Genomic DNA, 20,184 nt, shown 5'->3' with positions numbered 1-20,184 from the left:
AAGTACGACATTGGAATGATTTAACAGCCCCAAATCAGCTATAAAGTACGAGTTGGCTATTTGGGAGCTTTCGCCTATGACTAAACTATTCTAAACTAAAAAGCATTCTCATTCTGCTCAACGATGGGTAAGGAAGCACCTGCGTTCCGCCGGTACGTGGCGAAAGGTGAAACGTCTCATTAGCCAAGCGAAGCGCTACTTTGTGGAACTAGGACGCTTTTTAATGAGCACACGGCCCAATTAGCCTTAAGAAACTCTATTTGATTATTAACAGTTTTTTAAAGCCGTTAAAAATCAAATAGAGTTTCTTAAGAGAATATGACATTTGCCAGCGTAACATCATAACGACGTATTCCGTTACACTCGTTTTTTTTTTATTCGGGTTAATATGACACACAGTGTTTTTCAAATTTTATCTACACCATTTCCAATTTATTCAATATTCGGAAAGTCATTTTTCATTCTTATTTATGTAATAATGCGTATTTATTTTCACACCAAACTATTTTTTTGTTTAACTGTTTGAACTATCTGTTTTCTTTTATTCCTCTATTTGAATCTGCGGTGATAATAAAAAAGAATTAAAAAAAAATCATATTTTTAAATAATACATGTGAAGAGTTTAATAAAGGGTATGCAATATTTGCAAATGAGCAAAATCTTCATAAAAATATATATTTTCTTGGGCAAAATAATATGCTCTTGATGACGATAATTTTTGAGACATACTGTACATGGTCACGTACATGGCGCCTCCATTTCTTATGTCAAAAAGTTCGCCAAGCTTCGTGTGTGTAGCTTGTGTGTAGATTAGTGGTGGGAGCTCGGAATCGGACCTACCTGATTCCGATTCCGTGTTCGGAATCAATTCCGGAGCCGATTCCGATGCTGGAATGCTTGCTGGCGATGCCGAAACTGACTCCGTTTGGTAGCCGATTCTAATTTATGAGCCATTTCCGATTCGAGAGCCGACTTCGATTTCGAAACCGATTCCGGAGTCGATTCCGGAGTCGATTCCGGAACCGACTTCGATTCCGGAACCGACTCCGATTCCGGAACCGATTCCGGAGTCGATTCCGGAACCGATTCCTATTCCGGAGCCGATTCCGAAGTTGATTCCGGTACCGATTCCTATTCCGGAGCCGATTCCGGAGTCGATTCCGGAACCGATTCCGGAATCATCTCTGGAGCCGATTCCGGAGTCGATTCCGATTCCGGAGCCGATTCCGGAATCGATTCCGGAAACTGATTCCGGACCTACTATCCGGAATCGATTCCAGAAAACTGCGGAGCTAGCCGGAATCGATTCCGACAAAAACTTCATTTTTCCCATCACTAGTGTAGATGGCAACAAAACCAAGCGTCTGCGATAATTTCTATCAGCTATTGTTTAATTTGTGTATCATCGTGCTTTTACAACAGGTCAGGATAAAAAATGAAAGCTTCATTGCTTCACTGCTTTGCTCAATAGATAGCGTATTATAAATCATCATTATATTGCTGTCCTTTTCTTGCAATGTGTTTCGACAAACCTCATCTAATCACGACCTATTTTTTGCGTTGCACTGTACCGATTCTGTCTGTTGATTGGGCAGCGTGCGCCCACCTGTGTATTGCGTTCGCTTGGTCACTGGGTTTACATTAGCCAGTCGGCGTGCCGATTTCTTCGCTACCTTTGATTTGTTGTGAACCGTCGCATACGCCATTCTTCCCGCAAGCACTCACAGCGAGCAGACGTGTCTTTCTCGCTTTCCCGGTGTCGTCGACCCTTTCGGCTAGAATTGGTCTTGTTTTCCTCAGGTAAGCACACCGCTGGGATTTTGCATTCTAGGATTTTTAGGATGAAGGAAACTAACCGGCCATTCGAGTAAACTTCGTGCGAAGAAAAGATGCGTCATCGAACGAGAGGATACACAATCCCTCACCTGCAGCAAGCGGTGTGCAAAAGTACGGTGCGCGTGTACGTGAATGTGTGTGTGTGTGAGAGCAAGCAGTGCGTTCATGCGTTCTTTTTGTTAGCCGAAAAAGGTGCTACAAATGTAACGTTTGCAGGCTTTTTCTATCGCCAATCAGTCACTTTGCTAGTGTGTGTGTGTGTGGGTGAGTGTGCCATGTACGTTTGTGTAATTTTCGCTAGTATGTTTGGCAAATGTGCAATTGTTCTCTTGGGCGGTGTGTGGTGAAGAGGAGAAGGAAGCGATATCGAAGGTTCGGTCTTCTTCTTTTCTCTCATTCACATATCTTCCCTACGCCCTCTCTCGCTCCCGTGTTGCCTATGTGCCGCGGTGGGCTGCAGAGAAAATGCAACGTTGCACAGTGGAAATGTTTTTTCCGATCATACAGATTGTCGGGGTTTTTTTTTCTTTTCAAAGTTTATTCCCTATGTGGCGATGAACGCATCTCCCGCAGAGTGGCATCACACATCGAAGGCGGCGTTTCTTTTACCTCACATTGCATCTGTGTGTGTGTGTGTGTGTGTGTGTGTGTGTGTGTGTGTGTGTGTGTGTGTGTGTGTGTGTGTGTGTGTGTGTGTGTGTGTGTGTGTGTGTGTGTGTGTGTGGAAGTGTATGGGTACGGTCGCTAACACCGGCACACCGATGACGGTTTTTCGCCCGTAGGGCACACACCCATTTTGAATCGGTATGAGCGTGTACGTCTGTGTGTGTCTGCGCGCTAGAAGTACAGATCAAGCACATACACCGTAGAAGCAAAACGTTGCCCGAGCCGGGGTTTAATGAGCGAGAACGTGTAGCCGTGTCTGTTTTCCCTTAGTTGGAAAGAGGAAGAGCTATCTGTATGTTGGTCTCACTCTATTTTTCGTTGGACTGGAAAGGCTGCTTAAAATTATCTGAATACTTTTTAACCATCACCACACACATACACGCGTACGTTCGCTTTACCAGTCCCCTTCAAGTGAAGAGCAACGACCACCAAATGGAAATGGGAGAAAGAAGAAAACCGCACTAGAAGTAAGAGAAATGTAAAGGGTAGAGGGAGAGGAGAGTGGTGCGATGGAAGAAGCAACTTTCCGGTTCCGGTTCACCCCGTACCAGGTCTGTTTTCCTCTTCTTCATCAAGATAAAAAGCTCTTCTACATGTGGCGTTCGTTTTCGCTGTTGAGTGGAAAACTGGACGTACCGGCGTTTTCCGATTTTCGCCCGCTTGCTCGCTGGGAGCGCAGCATTTTTCCGCTACGTTGGTAGTTCAGCTTGACTGTGTAGTGGTGCGGATGGTGGTGATTCTATGTGTATGAGTGTGCCGGCTTGTTCATGCAAAGCTCGTCCCCCTCACACACACACTCGCATGCACACATTTGGCAGGGCGAGTTGTTCTCTCTTTCGCACGCGCCCCTACACTGCTTGATGGTTGCTAAGACCACAGTAGTGCTGTCTTTGTCACCCGTTCAGCGGGGATATCACGTACGCGCGGTTTCGCTGAACGAAACGGCACACTCACACACACAAGCACCACATTAGCAATAGCGGGAGGTAAAACGCTGCTCACTGTGGAAGGCGCCGTTCAGAGTGTACTTTTCTTTCACGGACGGTAGTTGTGTGTAGACAGCAAGTAGCGCCAGCGAGTTGAAGTAGTGCTTTTGGCCATAGTTTGACAGCCGATGTAAGTGTTGGAGAACACTGTGGGACCGTTGTTACTCCCGGCATCTTTCAGCTTTTTTTCTTTCGTCACCACATTTTGCATTTTGCCCCCTTTGTACATGGTACAGTAATTGTTTAACGTTTTCTTCTACTCCACAGTTTTAGCGACCGACCCCGTACACGTAGTTCTGTGTGTGTGCGCGTGCGTTTTTGCAAGTGCCGTGTGGTGTGTACCTTTTGTTGTGTGTCAGCAGTGACGACACACGGCATTGTTTTGGAGCAGAGGGAAGTCACACCTTTTCTGAAACGGAGCTAAACCTAGCCTGTGTGTGTATTGTTTGTGTGCGGAAAAGGCCGAGTGACGTCCAGTGTGCGTGTGTGAAAGAAAACTCCACCAGCGAGAGAAGCAGAAGAGAGAACCGGCAAAGCAAACTTCTTCCCAATTGAATAGCCGCAGAAACGTGTTAAAATGGTGAGTAGACGGGGAATGCGAGTGTGTGTTGGAGTTCGAGTGAAATTAGGAAATTTGCGGTCAATGCAAGAAAGTTAAACGAACGGTCTCCAAACGTGGACAAAAACACTTTCAACGAAACGAGGTTGTGTGAGAGAAGTGAATGAAGTTAATTTTTAAAACGATCCCTTCCAGATCAACGATGAAGCATATTTTTTTTATTCTTCGGACGGAAACTGTACATTCAAACACCCAAATAGGAGCCAGTGTGTGCGCGTGCGTGCGCTCGTACGTGTGTGTGTGTGTATGTGTATGTATGGAAGAAGTGGCTCATCATGCACCGAGCTTTCCATTGCCTGCTACGACTACGACTACTATTACACAAGCGAAACACATACACACAGGGCTGTAGTAGTATTTCGAGCTGAAAGTGCGTCAGAGCGAAACAGCCGGCATTTCATGTCATCATTGGATACCGAGAGGAAGTGAGTGAGAAAGAGAACGAGAACGGAAACCCGGCATTTTTAGCTCCCCTGCTGCTCTCCGTCTCTTCCTCGTTTCTCTCATTCAATTTCTTGGCCATCAAAAGCGTTTAAAATCGCGTCAATGATCGCCGAAAACTTCACCAAATTCAGTGCAAAAAAAGCTTCACCATCGCTTGAAATAAACACACACATACACACACTGAGACATTTGAGGAGAATATTTGCGACTGTCAGTTGTGCACTTCATTCGTGAAATGTCAAGACCGGAAAGAAGTGACGGACATGTTTTTTTCTTTCTTTCTGATTCGTCAGTGTGTACGAGTGGTGTATGTGTATTGGGTGAAAATGCAATGTAGCGCGCAATGAGCAATGAGGGATGGAGTGAGAAGAGAGATAGAGAGAGGGCATCGATTTACCTTATAAGGTAATGACTGTTTCAATGGAAAAAGAAAAGGAGAGAGGGGGTACGAGAGAGATATCTCGCTCGATGACGATGGAGAATCAATTCGTCGATAAAAAATATTTGATAAGGAATTTCTGATTGTTTTGATGAGAATTGGTTCCCTGCTTTTTTTGGTGCGAATTTTGGAAGTTCGTTTCCACCTGTTTTTCCTTAAATGGGAATAAGGCAGGGCAAGGCGATGAGAAATTCACTGGAAATATGCGAATGATTAACGGGTGTGAATGGCATTCAAAATCACCGTCCTTTTCTCTCGCTCACTATGACACCGGGTGTGCGCACACACCCTCGCTCGAGTCACACATACAGCAGCAACGGTTGGTGAAATACAGAGCCAAATTACCATATATGGTCAAAGTTGTCAGCAGCAGCGACGACGGTGTGTGCACGCGGCGGCAAGCAAAGTTGGCTGTGTGTGTGTGTGTGCGAGTGTACCGCTGAGTGAAAGAGAGAGAGACAGATAAATGATACGCAACCGTCACGATATCATCTCACGGAGCATGAAAGTCTGTATGTGTGGGGAAGAGAGGGGGATAATGATATGATAAGGCGTTGGTTGAAGGGATAGGCCGTATATATGTGTGTGTGTGTTTGTGTGCAGTATGGTGTGTTGCGTGAGTCATCGCCCATGGCAATGATTATTGCCGAGATTGTTCCAGGTGTGAGAATGAGATGGAGAAACGAGAAACGGAACACCGCTACGCTCACCAATACACTTGTGCACACAAGACAAGATAAAAAAAGAGAGAGAGATAGAAAGACCGGTACACACAACTACTTTGATGTATAAGTGTGTTGGTGTGCATTTCATGAGCCGGGTAATGCCTTTTTCTGCTCGTCGTCGCCCTTCTTTTTGCTTTTCTCCTCCAACACATACACCAAGAGCACGCGCGCAATGAAGCGCGTTGCGCTGTGCGATAAAGTGCATCTGTGTTGTTCACTCTGCCGTTTGGTGTATGTGTGTATGATGAGTGTGTCATACTGATAAACGCCGCTCCTCACAGATCTCCGCGTGTGTGCGACGAGGTGTTTCCAGTTTCCACTACCAAAGAAGGGCCGGTTCGGTTGATTGTGTGCGAGGCGCTGTGTGGAGCACACAGGCGCATCGCAAGGCGTCACTTTGTTGTTTTTTTTACGCTGAGTTGTGAGCGTTTAGCTTTTTCTTCGGTGTTTTTTATTTGCGCAACTTGGTCGTCGGTCAAGATGAGTCAACCTGCTTTGGGTGAGCGGGTGTAAGGCAAGGCGTAGAGGGAAACAACCTCCACACCAACTTGTCCAAATGATGACTCCGTTTTGCCAACTATCAACACGAATAAAACAAACGCGTTTGGCAAGAGATAACGGTACCCGCGCGAGGGGGTATACGCGGGGCGTAACGCCCAAGACGGTTCAATGAGAATTCAGTTTTTCAATCATGTTTTTTGGTTAATTACTCCCCGCTAGAAAAGGGTGGAAATGGGCGATGTGTCGTCGGTCCCACTCTCTTGGTGCGACGACATGCCTAATAATATTGAAAGATGATGCCGTTGTGTGGGGCGGAAAATTGCACACGTTACCACTGACACACACCACTGCACAGGAGCAACAGCAGCTGGGTAAGTGGATCAGTAGATGCGTGACCACCACCTTATCCCACACTCTTTCCACATTCTCTCCCCGTTCCTTTCCCACACCCTGTGGCATCGCATGATCATCCGATGGATGGGAAAAATGTGTCACAAGTTGCTGATTTTTCCTCGCTAATGTAAGTACGACGAGGGAAATGCTCCATAGACACACGCACACCTGTTGGAAATGGATGGCAAATATTGAGAGGTATGAAAAGGAGACAAAGGTATATTTGGGTGCTTGTGGAAGTAAGAACTGAAGAAAGCGTCCAGTTTAATAAGCAATAACAATACGACTCCGAAAAATATGGATCCACAAGTTCTTTCAGGAGAGTAGGAGTCGTCCGGAGTTGTCCAGAGTCGTCCAGAATAATCTAGAATCATCTGGAGTCTAAGTCGGAGTCATTCGAAGTAATCCAGAGGCGTTTCCAGGCGACTCCGGACGGCTCCAGATCATTACGAACGACTCGGGATAATACTGGGCGGACCTACCTTCCGGCTTCGGTTCAGAAATTAACGGAGTCACATCGTAGACGGCTCCGGATGTTTGCCAACTTTACCCATCACTAGTCTAGATATTGAATTTTTAGGCATTTTGCTACCTTTTCAACAAATCCATGTTTCTACAGCAAACAGAATTCTTGTTGATTTATATTGATGAACAGATCTCTAGCCTAGCAAATCATCCCGGAGGATCTCTCCTATGATCATTCCTTTAGTAGCGCGGTATGACTTAATGATTCTTCTCCTTCCTCAAGTTAGCTGATGTCTCAACCCCGTTGTAGACGATGCCAAATAGTCTCCAACGACTTAATAGGGTGATGTCGCGAATGCATTTGATTCACTATCAACTGAAATGTATGTGTAGTCTTCAAGAAGGATGGGGCTGAGTGCACCATCACCCGGATCATCGGTGGAGGAACAAACAAATGTCACATAATGATAGGCACGGGGGTATACTGACCACTATACTATCGAGGAACTGTAATGTCATATAATGAGTTTGCATTTGTTGTGCACTTAAAACACACTCAGTATCGTTTTGGTTTCCGGTCGAAGTTGGATTTACGCGGCGACCCATGGGCCACGATGTGTATATCGTGATAAGATACGACGCCACGACACGATGAAGATACCGATTTAGAGTTAAATGATTACGTGGAAGCCTTTGTTGGTCTAACGTCAGACGTCAAATGTGCAATCGCAAGAGCAAACAGCAACAAAGCATGAAGAGTCCAATTTCGCCATTAAACAAAAATGCGTCGTTTTTAACATTCCTTTCACCCCCATTCCAAGCATAGTTTTCGTTACAAGAGAAAAAGGAGATCATCTGTGTTGTGACGGTCAGCAAAATGTGACCGCGAGTATTGTGGGCATTATGGTTTTCATAGCATCAAACGCGTGTGTCTCTCGCCACTAACGCCGGTAGGGAAGGAGGAGGGTCTCATGATGAATAATTGACCGAATGTTGACTGATAGCACGTGCACGCAACAATAATCAACATGCGAAGGCGAAACATCTTCACGCCACACGACGAACCCCCAGACGCCCTGTAGTAATGTGGTGGTGGTGGTGTGTTGTCGTGTTCCCCAAACAACATACTTGAGCTGTTGAATCATCATCATCAGTATGCTTTGCCACTTGGCTCTGTTATCTTTTGAAAAGGTCTGGTTTTTTGGTTGCTGATGTTGTCGGCAGCTATTATTGAAACTTTCTTTGGCATGTTTCGGTGTGCGGCTTCTGTTTTCTGTTCTTATCTGGTCTGCTACTTTGCTACTCTTTCTTGTGTTTCATTGGCCTGTTGGTTTTTAAGAAGTGTGCGGTGGTAAGCCAGACAGAAGAGAGCGAATTTGCATTTACTGTCGTCTCCACTCGTATTCGTTTTCATTTGGCCATGTGTGTCGGCTAGCTGCTCCCCCCCAGTGCAATCGAACGAACAATTACTGTCGGACAGACTTCCGGTAGCTGCTGCTTCCTCTTCCCAACAAGGAACCGGTAAATGTCATTCTCCGCTATCTCTCGCTGTCATTCTTCCTCAAATGGTTGGTCTGGTGGTGTGTTCTCTTTGTCTCTTATGTTGGCTCTTTGGTTCTTTGTGGAAAGTCAAACACAATGTACGCAAAAGAGATGAAACACGAAGACACAGAAAGAATGAAAGCAGCGCTAAGGACAAAACCCTTGTCTTGTGCAGAAATATGTTCCTGACGGGGAGAATAGTTCTTTCTCTATTTTTTAATGTGATACAAAGACGACACCCTTCGGAAGGTGCTTCGGTGTTGTTTTTGTGGGAGGCACACAGCGATTGATAAAGGTCACTATCACCGCCGCCACGTTCACACAAACACAAACATGGGAGAGAGGATTTACACTAGAAACGTTTAAGAGAGAGAGAAAGATCCTTGTTCATTGTTCCACACAACAACATCCGGTCATTGACCTCCCCAATTCTCTCGCTCTCTTTCGATTGGAATACTTTCGATTTTGCGAAGAGAATTTAATCGCTTTTTTCTTATTTTTGGAGAAAAAACGGATACTTAACATCATCATTTCGTCCTTGGAAGAGATAAAAGAAACTGCCTTCGCGGTGGTTGCGCGCATGTTCATAGATTTGAAAGAGAATTTTCGAATAAATGTAAATGTTTTTAATAGTACTAGGATTAAGTCTTCCACAGTATTTTTAAAACGCATTTTCCTTTCAATTTAATTTCAAGTTCTTATTCTGTTTTGGCAGAGTTTAGTATTAACACGTTTATTTCCGTGTCTTCCTGTTGCTTTCCTTCCTATATTTGTGCAATGCAATCGTTTTTGGATGCACTGTCGATCACGAACCTTGACGGGCACGCATATACTTATGACCAACAAGGAAAAAGGATGTTACAAACGTGTCCAGCTTGACGGTGTTGTTGTTAACATGACACACGAAGGCAATAAAAATAGGAGAAAACACGCAACCAGCACCAACTTCATCAACCCGCCCAGTCCTCCCAGCAAGAGTGGTGTCGTCCTTCGTGCGTTAATTTTGCAACCTCTCGTCCTCGTCCTCATTCCCCGCCCCCCTATATTGATTGGTCCGGAACACAACGACGACGATGGGAAAGGTGCATCACACTAAAATGTATGCCACAACCTTGAAGTGTAAGCAACATTCACTGGTGACCGCTGCTTGTGGTGCTGGTTTCTTTCCCCTGGTGGCATTCACGCGAAACCCGCGAACCTACGATCCATTTATGACGCGATGATCAGAAGTTGCTTGTGTGCGTGTGTGTGTGTGTTTGCGTGCAAGACAACAACAGTCTCTCGATCGTCTGATTTCGTGGGTTTCGCTTCATCTGTGGTTTGTATGTGTGGCTGTCTGTGTCCATCCAAAGCTCTCACGGTCACGGTTCGAACGATATTGCATGAGTCAGCGCACACATTGACGGAAAGGCCGGGTTAGTGAGGCCCAGCACAGCCGCCACCCTCAGACCCCCAACAGACGACGAGACAGACACGTGTTGTTTCATCATACTGTTGTAAAAATCGGCTATGATTTGTATGATCGAAATGTGATCGTAACACAACGAACATTTGTGTATAAATCTGTTGCTAACAATAAATGTCTCAATTTGGCGAAATAGCGTCACCTACACACGCGGGAAGGAGTGTGGTGCTCCCTTACTCTATTGCACTTTCGATGTGCCCTTATATGGTCAATCGAAAGGAAGGAAGGGGCGCTTACCTGGTGGAGCTATGTGTGGCTTTCGACCTGTTCGTATCTCTCTGTCTCTCTCTCTCTCTCTCTCTCTCTCTGTACGGTTGTGTTGTACACATTAGACCACAACAATCATAAACCGGCATTAAGAGTGGGGGACATGTGTGTCTGTCTGTTTGCTTGGGAGGATGTTTTTGGTTGTGGATTGATTCCTTCCTGTTGATGGTAGTCGTCGATCGGATCGGCCGGGCCTGTACGTGAAACAAACCATTTTTGGTGATCCAGTGTTGTTGTACCGAGCGTATGCGTGCTGCTTGTTTAAGCAAGCGAAGGACGACCTTTTGCCACCCCAAACCCCATCCACGTTTGCCATTTTTCTGTGTTGAAGGACGACAATAATAAGTAAATTAATAATTTATCCATATATTTTTGTTTCTTTTGTGCTTGGTTTGGATTTTTATTTGGTTTTTTTTTCTCCAATGCCTTGCTAAGCTAATTGTTGGCAATTAAAATGAATCAATTTAGTGACTCATTTCCAACTACTTTTATGTACCTGGGACGTAGTCTGTGATTGCCCCGGAGGAGATTAGTAATCTGTTGGGTTGTGAGTAATCGATGTGATTTTTAGATTGGGAACGAATTCGTTTTCAAGAGACCTTCGGGTGCTGTTGATTACTCATCCCCTAATAACCACCTTTTTATAGACGGTTTGAGTAGATTACCGTTTAGGTGTGATTTGTCATTACACAGCTTGTTAACATCATCAGAAAGTATGTAATTTTAGGTCATTACGATGATGTTCTCACTGCCTCTATAAGACATTACACAGTACTCTAGACTCTTGCAGAGATTAAGTCACTAGAATTAAATTCCAATTCCCCCATGTCTAACTGATAGCAAGTCGGAGCAGGTTTGCGCTCTCTTTCGTATCATATCTTAGCTATAGATACAAACAAATCAAGAATACAGAACCAGTTCTTCTCTTAAAGGTTATATTCGCAGACTCTCTAGCGTCGGTAATTTAATTCTTTCCCCTTGGGCAAGTTTAGCCACAGATATAGTCTAATGTCTTCATGAATGGATCGAGAAAATTGCTCTAAAACTTGTTCGACTCGTTTAATATCTATCTGCCTACCTCAACACACATGACTCTGTAGCAGGAAATCATTATTTAGCCCTTACATATTATCAAGAGAATTGGAGCAGAAGTGTACTCCTGTATCTTGGCTGTCCTCTTGAAGTATTTGACTTCTCTCCTGGACACAACTGACATTTTTTTCTGATATATTCCTTATCAATGTATTCCACTTTTCGAACGCGAAGTACTTAACATAGGTTATGTCTATGTTGATGCCCATTTTGCAACATTGCTTTCTCACCGTAGTTTCTCTTCAACCATTACATTTTGCGCTTTCTGCAGAGTTTGTAGGTCACCGATAAAGAACACGTTCGTCACGTACTTCAGAAGTTGTGCAAAAATGTGACCACCTCCTTTACAGAGCGCGAATAAGTGTGGTCATGATGATGATGGCACTCTAAAGGAAAACATCAGCAAGAGAACGCAAAAACATTCCAGTTGTCCATGAAGTAAAAGTGGGTACAATTGAATTTTTCGTTTTTCATTGGTTTGTAACTCCCGGAGTTGGTCTGCAAACTAAATGCGAAACAAGCGGAAACGAGTAATACCTCCTCTTCCACGTACCCACTCTGTTGTCACACGTCGCTGCCATCCTGGGACGCTTTTTAGAAACACAGAATGTGCTGTACGGCGTCGCGCGCACACGGGAAGTCCTACATGGTTTTTCCAAAAATAAGTTTTAAATTTAGAGCAGATCGTGTCTATGCGCAGTGCGCGGCTGCTGCCGTGAGACTCTTGGCTCGCGGGGTTCGAAGTGTTCGAAGGTTTTTCGGGATGGCAAAGACCTCTGCCGCCGCTGCGTGCGTGTGTGAGGTTGCGCTGAAGCGCGCGCGTACGTACACCCGTTAGAAGCGTCGTTCTAGGAAAACGCGCTCTGGTGTGGTACGGGCCAATAGAGAACGCGTGTGCGTAACACGATCTCTAATATACGGTACACCGATTCCTATCGATATATGTGTTGTCTTTTTGGAGACTGAGTCGAGCGAAGAAAGGTGAACGTGTTTTTTCGTCTACATTTAGAACAACAGGCGTTGCCGGCATTTTTCCGTTGCTTTTCATTCGTTTACTTGCGTGGAGAGATATGGCGGGTTCTATCAAGTGGAACGCCGGGGGGAACGTGTGTGTCAGGTGCAGAACACGCTTTGGAAAATATATATTTTCGTGTTGTAAGACGAAATGTACAATGTCTTTCGGAGTTTGTATTTCGTGGTTGAGTTCCACGTGTTGAGTCTATATCTATGTTTGAGTATATGTCAGTATGAGAATTTTCGGTAGTAATTTCATTTTGTCTGGCCGTAATGTTCCGGTGCGCTCCTCCATGCTTCCGGGAGGCAAAAGCACGTGTGTTGAGAACTTTTCTGTTCAATAGCATAAATTTGTTTCTTCTTCTCTCTTCTCTTCTGTTAAAGAGAAAGAAAACGTACGACAGGAAGGCACTACTCTCTCTTCCGTCTAGAAAAAAACTTCTTTTAGTGCAAGCTAAAGATTCCTTCGGTGTGTTACCAACACCCCATTTTCGCACACAGAGAAAAACAGTCCGGCTAACATTATTTCCGCTATCAGCGCGCAGAGCAGCAGCAGAAGTACAGTGAAGCAAAAGCGCAAAGTAGCAGCAGCAGCACCACGCATGAGATGTTCCCGAAATGACGAAGAGACGACCGCGCTTGGGTTGGGTTGGGCTGTGTGTGTGTGTGTGTGTGTGTTGTTGGGAAGATGGCGCTTATTTTTAACTTCAACCGACCGGCACGTCAGAGTGCGCATGTGTGTGCTCTCCCTCTCGGTCGAGGAGCCTCTATCCCGTGCTCTGGTACCACCACAACCATTCCTTCTTTTTCTGCCTCTGCTCTGCCCATTCCCACTTGGCTGTCTATTTCACGTTGTTATCATCATGTATCATCATCATTCCCGTCATTGGATTTTAAGGGGCTGAGGAGGGAGGAGAGCGAACAGATCACGCGTGTCGCTTTTCCTTCTTTTCCCGAACCCTCCTGAGGGGTGTGTTTTCCACTGAAGAAAAGTTTTGGAGAAGATCGTTGATTTCTCTCGTTCCACGTGTTCTATGTATGATTTTAGATGTATTTTACTTTTTGCTTAAGTTTAAGACATACTAAATGATATTAGATATTAAAAAAACGCTTATTTGCAATTTTAACTAATGTTGGCCTTTCCTTTTCATTTTTCACTCTCTTGCTGTGTAGGCTTCCGGAGTAACTGTATCGGACGTGTGCAAGACCACCTACGAGGAAATTAAGAAAGATAAGAAGCACCGCTACGTGATCTTCTACATTCGCGACGAGAAACAGATCGATGTTGAGGTGATCGGCGACCGTAACGCGGAATACGACAGCTTCCTGGAGGACATACAGAAAGGCGGCCCCGGTGAATGCCGGTAAGTGGTGTGGCCCTGTCAAGCAAGGAAGAGGAGGAGGAGGAGGAGGGACCAGTGTGTGTTGTTGTTCAGGAATTTTAAGGTACATTTGTCTCTTCTTTTCCAGATATGGACTGTTTGACTTTGAATACATGCACCAGTGTCAGGGAACGTCAGAGAGCTCGAAGAAGCAGAAGCTGTTCCTGATGTCCTGGTGCCCAGACACTGCCAAGGTAAGGATCGGACACTTTCTTTTGTTTTTCGAACAGCTTTCCGGTTTGCATATTCTCTAATACATTTCATCAACTCTCTCTCTTTCGTTTTCATGCACGCGGCGCGCAGGTCAAGAAGAAGATGTTGTACTCGAGCTCGTTCGACGCACTGAAGAAGTCGCTCGTCGGCGTCCAGAAATACATTCAGGCTACTGACCTTTCCGAGGCCTCGCGGGAAGCGGTCGAGGAGAAGCTGCGCGCCACTGATCGTCAGTAAGAGTAGAGAGAGTGAGGAAGATAGGGAGTGTGAGAGGGAGAGGGAACAACAATAACAACACTACACAAACACAGTAGACAGGTTACTACTTAAGGAAGAGACGCGCACACCACACCACAGCGAAAAAGGAGGAGACGAAAAGCAGATGAAGGGCATATTATATACACTTACACAAACGACAACAACAACACCAGCACCACCACCACCATCATACATCAAAATCTTGCATAAGGAAGAAGGAGATAAAGGAAAGGAAAAAGAAGAAGAAGAAGAAGACGAAGCAGCAGTATGTACTAAGACAGTTTGTGAAAGTAGGAAAAGGTGAAATGATTATGCAACGACAAGCAGCGCGCGTGGTTAAGAATAAAAAGAGAAATTACTGAAATCAACAGAACAAACCCTCAGCACTCTTCATTTATATATTCAACGTATAACCATTAACCGAATAAACAACAAACCCACTTACACACACACCCTTTGTTGTACTCTATCGAACGAAGTGTGTGTGTGTCTGTGAAGACTTCCACTCTATTACTATCTGGGGAAAGTATATCCTGCTGGAGAACAAGTGTGGAACAGTACACTAATAATCACATCATGAGAGTTTACTGAAAGAAGCCACAGGAAGGGCGAGTGGTGTAATGGGTACTGTATGCTTAGTAAAGAAAGAAAGATGAAAGTTTATGCTTTTTGGCGAAAGTGTAATCATGGACATCAAGAAGTATGAATGTAACGATCATGCTAGAATAAAAACAAACATCATTTTGCAAGATCATTATCGATCGATCGCGATACATTCGCTACGAAGAAGAGAAACTCGCGCGCAATCAGTAGTAGTCAAATCACACTAACACCACAAGCAGTCTATGGCCCATAATGCACAGAAAAGGTGGTAGCGAAAAAAAGAGAGGAGGAGATGGAAGAAAAGTGGGGGGATGATGAAGTGAAAAGGAAGGTGGAGCGCAAAAGCGCGGACGAATAATGTATGCGTCACAGAAATAAAGTAAGCGAAGACGACAAAATGATGGAAAACAGATGCAAGAAATTCGAAGTTTTTCTTTTTTGAAGAATAAACGACAGCAGTGAGTGTGTGCCACCTGAGTGCGTGTAGTTACAAATGATGACAGACAGCAAGGCCGTCAAACTCGTACGATTTAACAACACGTGTGCATGGGCTCATTTATTTTGACTCCTCATGGACTGAAATCCCTATATGATGTGGAACTGTCTTTCTCGTTATGGGTATATCAATCCCATTGTGGTTAAGGTAGGCCTAGATCGTCTACAGTTGTTTCGCTTAAAAAGGACAGAGGCAGGCCTAAGTCCACTGCACCTATGGTGAACTGGACTTGTCGACGCCTTCTAGACACCGTACCTCATCGCAAAATGCTGGCAGTATGAATACCATTCGTTCAGATAGGATATCATTCATATCACTCTAAAGGGGTGACAGTCTAACTACGGATCCTGATCGCTCCAGTGAGAGCTGAACAAAGTTTTCGAATAGCTCGAAAAGCTTGAGGTCGAATCTCGTTTCTTCCTCCTGACAAGCATTCTTAAGGGAAGGAGCGACAACTCATCTGTAACTAATTTGGTAATTTGAACCCAATTCATTCATTCATTCATATTCATATTTATTTGTCTACCTTTTGGTTACACAAATGCTTAAATAATACTTATTACCTATGTTCCTAACCTAACAAAAATTAACACAAATTATCAAAAATTGCGAGCAATTGGATATTGTGTATATTTTGAAGGAAGATAAAACTTTCAATCGACATGACATCTGTCATCTCAAGAATTTGTTAAAATATCATGGCGTTGGATGCAGGTATTGGACATTTTTAATATCACAAGTTATACTCGTTAGTTATTTCGTTACTTGAAACCTTTAGAATAGTTGAATTTTATCGAAAGTATGGATTGTTTCTTAAAATGTATGTACGGTTTTGTATTTCAATGTAAGTATATTCCAAAATCATTATGTTTTGTTGTTAAAAAACATGCTAAAACATGTGGACATATTCTCTCAAATAACGCAGTGTATTTTCTGAAGATCATCTGACGACATATCCAAACTTAAAAACGATATGAGCTCAATGAATTATTGTGAATCGTTGTCCATTTTATACATTTTCTTATATTTTTTTGAGGACATTTTTCTTTTGCTGTGCTAAGTAACATAAATTATAATAAATTATCCATAGCCTGTTGTAGCTTCTTGACAAAAATTAAAAAAATTACAATACTTATGAACGAATTTACCGATTATTTGTGTACTGTTTTGACATTAAACCATACCAATAGTTTCATCGTTTTTAGGACCTATGCTCCCTTGCAAACGCTTGGAAGCTGCAGTAGAGTTCGCTTACACTCTAAAGTCACCTGGAAGCTGTATTGGAAGCTACTTGCGCCTACAGGTCAATTGAACCTAATTTTTGTTCCTTGGGAATATCGCTTGCCTGAAGCGGATAATCCTTTGCTCTCTTTCTATCTTTCTCATCTCGCTTCAATCGTGCGCCGCATCAGTTTCGTGCTCTATTTCATGTTTTGTTCTTCTTCTCTACTTCCGCTCTCGCTCTCTAGCGCTTAGCGTGCGGTTAAAAGGAGAGCGAAACAATCGAACAGGTGAGAATTGTGAGAAACGGTGTAGGAAAGGGATGTCAAATAGTGCGTAATTCGGGTAGCGATAGCTTGCGACAGAGCGAGAAAACCATAGAAATCGTAGGTGCTCTCTCGAGTCGGCGATCTTGGCGTTGCTCTCCGACCTTCCATGTCCGGGAGAACAGGTGGACGCAGGTGAGAGTGCGCGCAAGAAAGAGACGCAACACAATACGTGAGAAAGTATATCGTACGCTCTCTTCGTGTTTTTGCGTATTTCGTTCTCTTTCGCCCATAGCAATATAAGGGTAGAAAGAAGAGTGTGGCTAGCTTCTGCAATGGCTGCAAGCTAGCCAACGTTGATCCTACGTCACACGAGTGTGCGAACGAGAAGGAGCAGCGCGAAGAGAGTGGCAAAAAGCAAACCCTCTCATCCCTCAAATTGCTCACTCGCGCGCAGCACTGTCCGTCTCGCTCTCGCAACGCTCTACACTCTTCCCGGCTCTGTCCGTCGACGGCTCGAGCGCTCTCGCGGAATTTCGCACTCGACACTTTCGAGCGTTGCGTTCGCCGTGGTACGCGTTAGTTTCCGTTTTTCCTGAGCCCGCCGAGTTCTGAGAAGGAAGTGTTCCGTGCACAGCAATCCACAGCCGTGTTTTCTTCACCGATACAGAAGTGTATGTGTGCCATTGCGCTTACAATTCTAGCTCAAACAATTCACCCCCCTTCAAACTTAACCTTACATATTTCGGCGTAAACGAGAAGCGCGTTTTAGCACGAAACCGTGTGTGCCCCCTTCCTTCGGTGAGAGGAGTGTGTGTGACAGTCGACCCCTAAAAAACCGAACCGAAAAACACCTTTTACCAACGTGTATGTGTGTGTGTGCGTGTGTGCGTGCAGCAGTGGAAGAAACAGTGGGCAAAAGTGGAGCATAACAATAGAGGGCACAACAACCTCGCACCACACGCGTGCCCGTCTCTCGTTCTATCTCCCTTACTCTCGCTCGCTTTCGCTGAACACGGTGTTTTATATGCGTTGCCTGCTTTTTTTGTTGCCTACTTCTCCTTCGTGGTGTCGTCTCGTTGCGTTGCCCTTTAGCTGCCGTCGCACAGCGAAGGAAGAAGACTCCAATCCCCCTCCCTCTCGCTCTCTCTCTCTCTCTCCCTCTGTATCGCTTTGCTTCCATTAGATTGTGCGGCGATTGCGGGATTGCTGGCTGTGTTGTATTCTCGCGTGTAAAATCAATTGCACGAAAAAAAGCGAAGCAGGCTGTGGTGACGGAAAAGTGTGCGTGCGTGTGCTAGTTTGTGTGTGTGTGTGCCCGGTGCTTGATAGAAACACGGCCGCCACTGAAACTTTAATGGAGCATTAGAATTGCGTCGGTGTGTGGTGTGTCTCCTGGCATCCGGTTCCGGAGCAAAGAGATCGATAGAAACTCCCCCCCTCTCCTTCTCTGTGCGATTCTTCTCCGACCGGTGCAGGCCGAACACACCGATCCGTACGTGGAATTGTGGCGTCTGGCTGCTGTGGTGTGTTACATTCGATATAATAGACTCGGGGTGTTTGTGTGTTTGTGCGTGTTGCGTTGATGGTGTGCTGTGTACCGCACACACATCTTAGCCGCTGTGTAGCATTTTGATGGGAAGCGCGGAACGTTTGCTGCTCCCCCCCCCCGCCGTCGTTCGGTTTGTTCGTGTGCGTGCGCGCGCGCTCTTGTGTTTCTCTATTACCGATCCCCCCCCACGTTTGATGTTTCTTGCCCCCCCCCTCCTTCTTCTTGTGTCTAATAGAACCGCCGTTCGATTGCCGCCCGGGATGAATAATGGCTTTCGGTTCGCTTTCCCGTTTTGCGCTCTGTTAGTAGTGTGCTCGGTCCAGTTTTTCTTCGATTGCTTTTCATCTAAGGTTTGGTCCTACTTCAGACTTGGTCGATTGGCAGAAGAAAGTTTTTTTAATGTGTGTGCGGTCGCTAAGCTTAAAACGTGTATAGAAGAGACATTAGAAAGAATTTTATTGCTGACTGAACGAAAACTAACCTCGAGACCTCGAGACTGAAAATTCCAGGCAGAGTGTGTTTGTGTGTGTGTATGGGTGTGTATGGGTGTGTGAGCGCGTGTCTCTGTGTTATCTAATCCTTCCAACAGTGCCGGCAAAGCTGCTTCAACAAAATTAAACAAATGGCGAATCGTAAGCAATTAGTTGTTTGTTGTGTTTGGCAAGCATTGCTGCTTTGGTCACATCTTTTCCAGCTCGAGACGCCCTCTAATCATCCCAAGGGGGTGTGATATGACAGTGCATGCTCTCTCCTCTTGACTGCATTAGCTGTTATTGTTGTTGTTATTTCCTTTTTTTTACTACAGCCTCCATGATGGTAAACAAATCGGAAGCCCTTTTTGAGCCGCACCAGGGCGGGCACACCGTCCATCCATCGGTGCTTTTTTGCTGCTGCTGGTTGTGTCGTTGTAGCGCGTTGTTTACTTTGCCGCACAGACAGGCCGCACACTCTGCGTTTTGACAGCTCGCGCGCGCACTGGTGACGGTGGTGTGGTAGTGGTAGTAGAGTAGTTGGCCATGTTTTTCCGCCGTCGCCGCCGACGATGGGGGTTGTGTTTTTATTGATCTTTTGCTTGAAAATAGCTGATGCATTGAGAAGGGCAAATGGGCAGAAGGGAACAAACGGGTGTGTTTGTGACGTTTGCCTCAGTTTGATTCGGTTTGTAATCAATTAAACTCAAACTCTCCGATGGCTTTTGTTTTGTGGTCGATGGGCGAACAGACGGTAGCCAGTACAAAAGGGTATTTTTTTCTTCTTTCTCTTTACCTTCTTGGAGGATGCCTTTCCGTTTCCGCACATGGTTCTGTCGGATGTGTCTCATTTTTGCTCATGCGAATGATGAGTCCACGGCGCAAGCCAGAAGAAGAAGGGAGATATGTACAGGCGGTCCCCGAGATACACGGTACCTCTTAAACGCGGATTCGGAGATACGCGGTTTTCTAAATTTGACAATTCTTTGAACAAATTGTACTGATTTGACACATCAATTGTAAATTGCCAAATAATTTCCGTTTTGATCGAATGTTAAAAACAATTTCAAAAGGTTTAAAACAGTTATATTCAGTCAGAATCATATCAAATAGTTCATAAAGTGACTAGAACCGCCCCCTACTTGCAACATTACACACAAATTAGTGATATTTTAGCTGAAAATCGCGAGATTCGACTTACGCGGAAATTCGAGATACGCGGTATTTTGCGGCCGTTTTCGGTCCCCATTAACCGTGTATCTCGGGGAC

The 20,184-nt window shown here is 44.9% G+C and overlaps 2 protein-coding genes across 20 annotated transcripts in view; both read left to right on the top strand.

Annotated features, from left to right (window-relative positions):
- The first annotated feature begins 1,643 nt into the window (after positions 1 to 1,643).
- Positions 1,644 to 14,684, top strand: LOC1280611 (cofilin/actin-depolymerizing factor homolog). Of its 2 annotated transcripts, none has more exons than XM_061659171.1 (5): positions 1,644 to 1,800; positions 3,756 to 4,068; positions 13,628 to 13,818; positions 13,925 to 14,030; positions 14,140 to 14,684. In XM_061659171.1, exons 2-5 carry the CDS (start codon positions 4,066 to 4,068, stop codon positions 14,284 to 14,286), a joined length of 447 nt encoding a protein of 148 aa, XP_061515155.1. In that variant the 5' UTR covers positions 1,644 to 1,800; positions 3,756 to 4,065; the 3' UTR covers positions 14,287 to 14,684. The 2 variants fall into 2 exon arrangements, with proteins under 2 accessions (XP_061515155.1, XP_061515156.1); XM_061659172.1 differs by lacking the exon at positions 1,644 to 1,800 and adding an exon at positions 2,413 to 3,618.
- Positions 14,685 to 17,410: 2,726 nt separating this feature from the next.
- The window catches only part of LOC1280613 (heterogeneous nuclear ribonucleoprotein L), a 175,039-nt gene continuing 172,265 nt past the window's right edge, over positions 17,411 to 20,184 (top strand). For 9 of the 18 annotated variants that reach the window (XM_061658909.1, XM_061658908.1, XM_061658906.1 and 6 more), the window contains exon 1: positions 17,412 to 17,567. The gene's annotated coding sequence lies outside the window, so the exon portion shown is untranslated. Of the gene's footprint in view, positions 19,078 to 20,184 lie in introns of all 18 variants that reach the window. The other 9 variants (XM_061658910.1, XM_061658907.1, XM_061658894.1 and 6 more) reach the window with 7 other exon arrangements.

The sequence above is a fragment of the Anopheles gambiae genome, chromosome 3 (genome assembly GCF_943734735.2).
Source record: "Anopheles gambiae chromosome 3, idAnoGambNW_F1_1, whole genome shotgun sequence".
Classification (NCBI taxonomy): Eukaryota; Metazoa; Arthropoda; class Insecta; order Diptera; family Culicidae; genus Anopheles; species Anopheles gambiae.
Note: the sequence above shows the minus strand (reverse complement) of the source record. Positions and strands in the feature narration are given on the sequence as shown.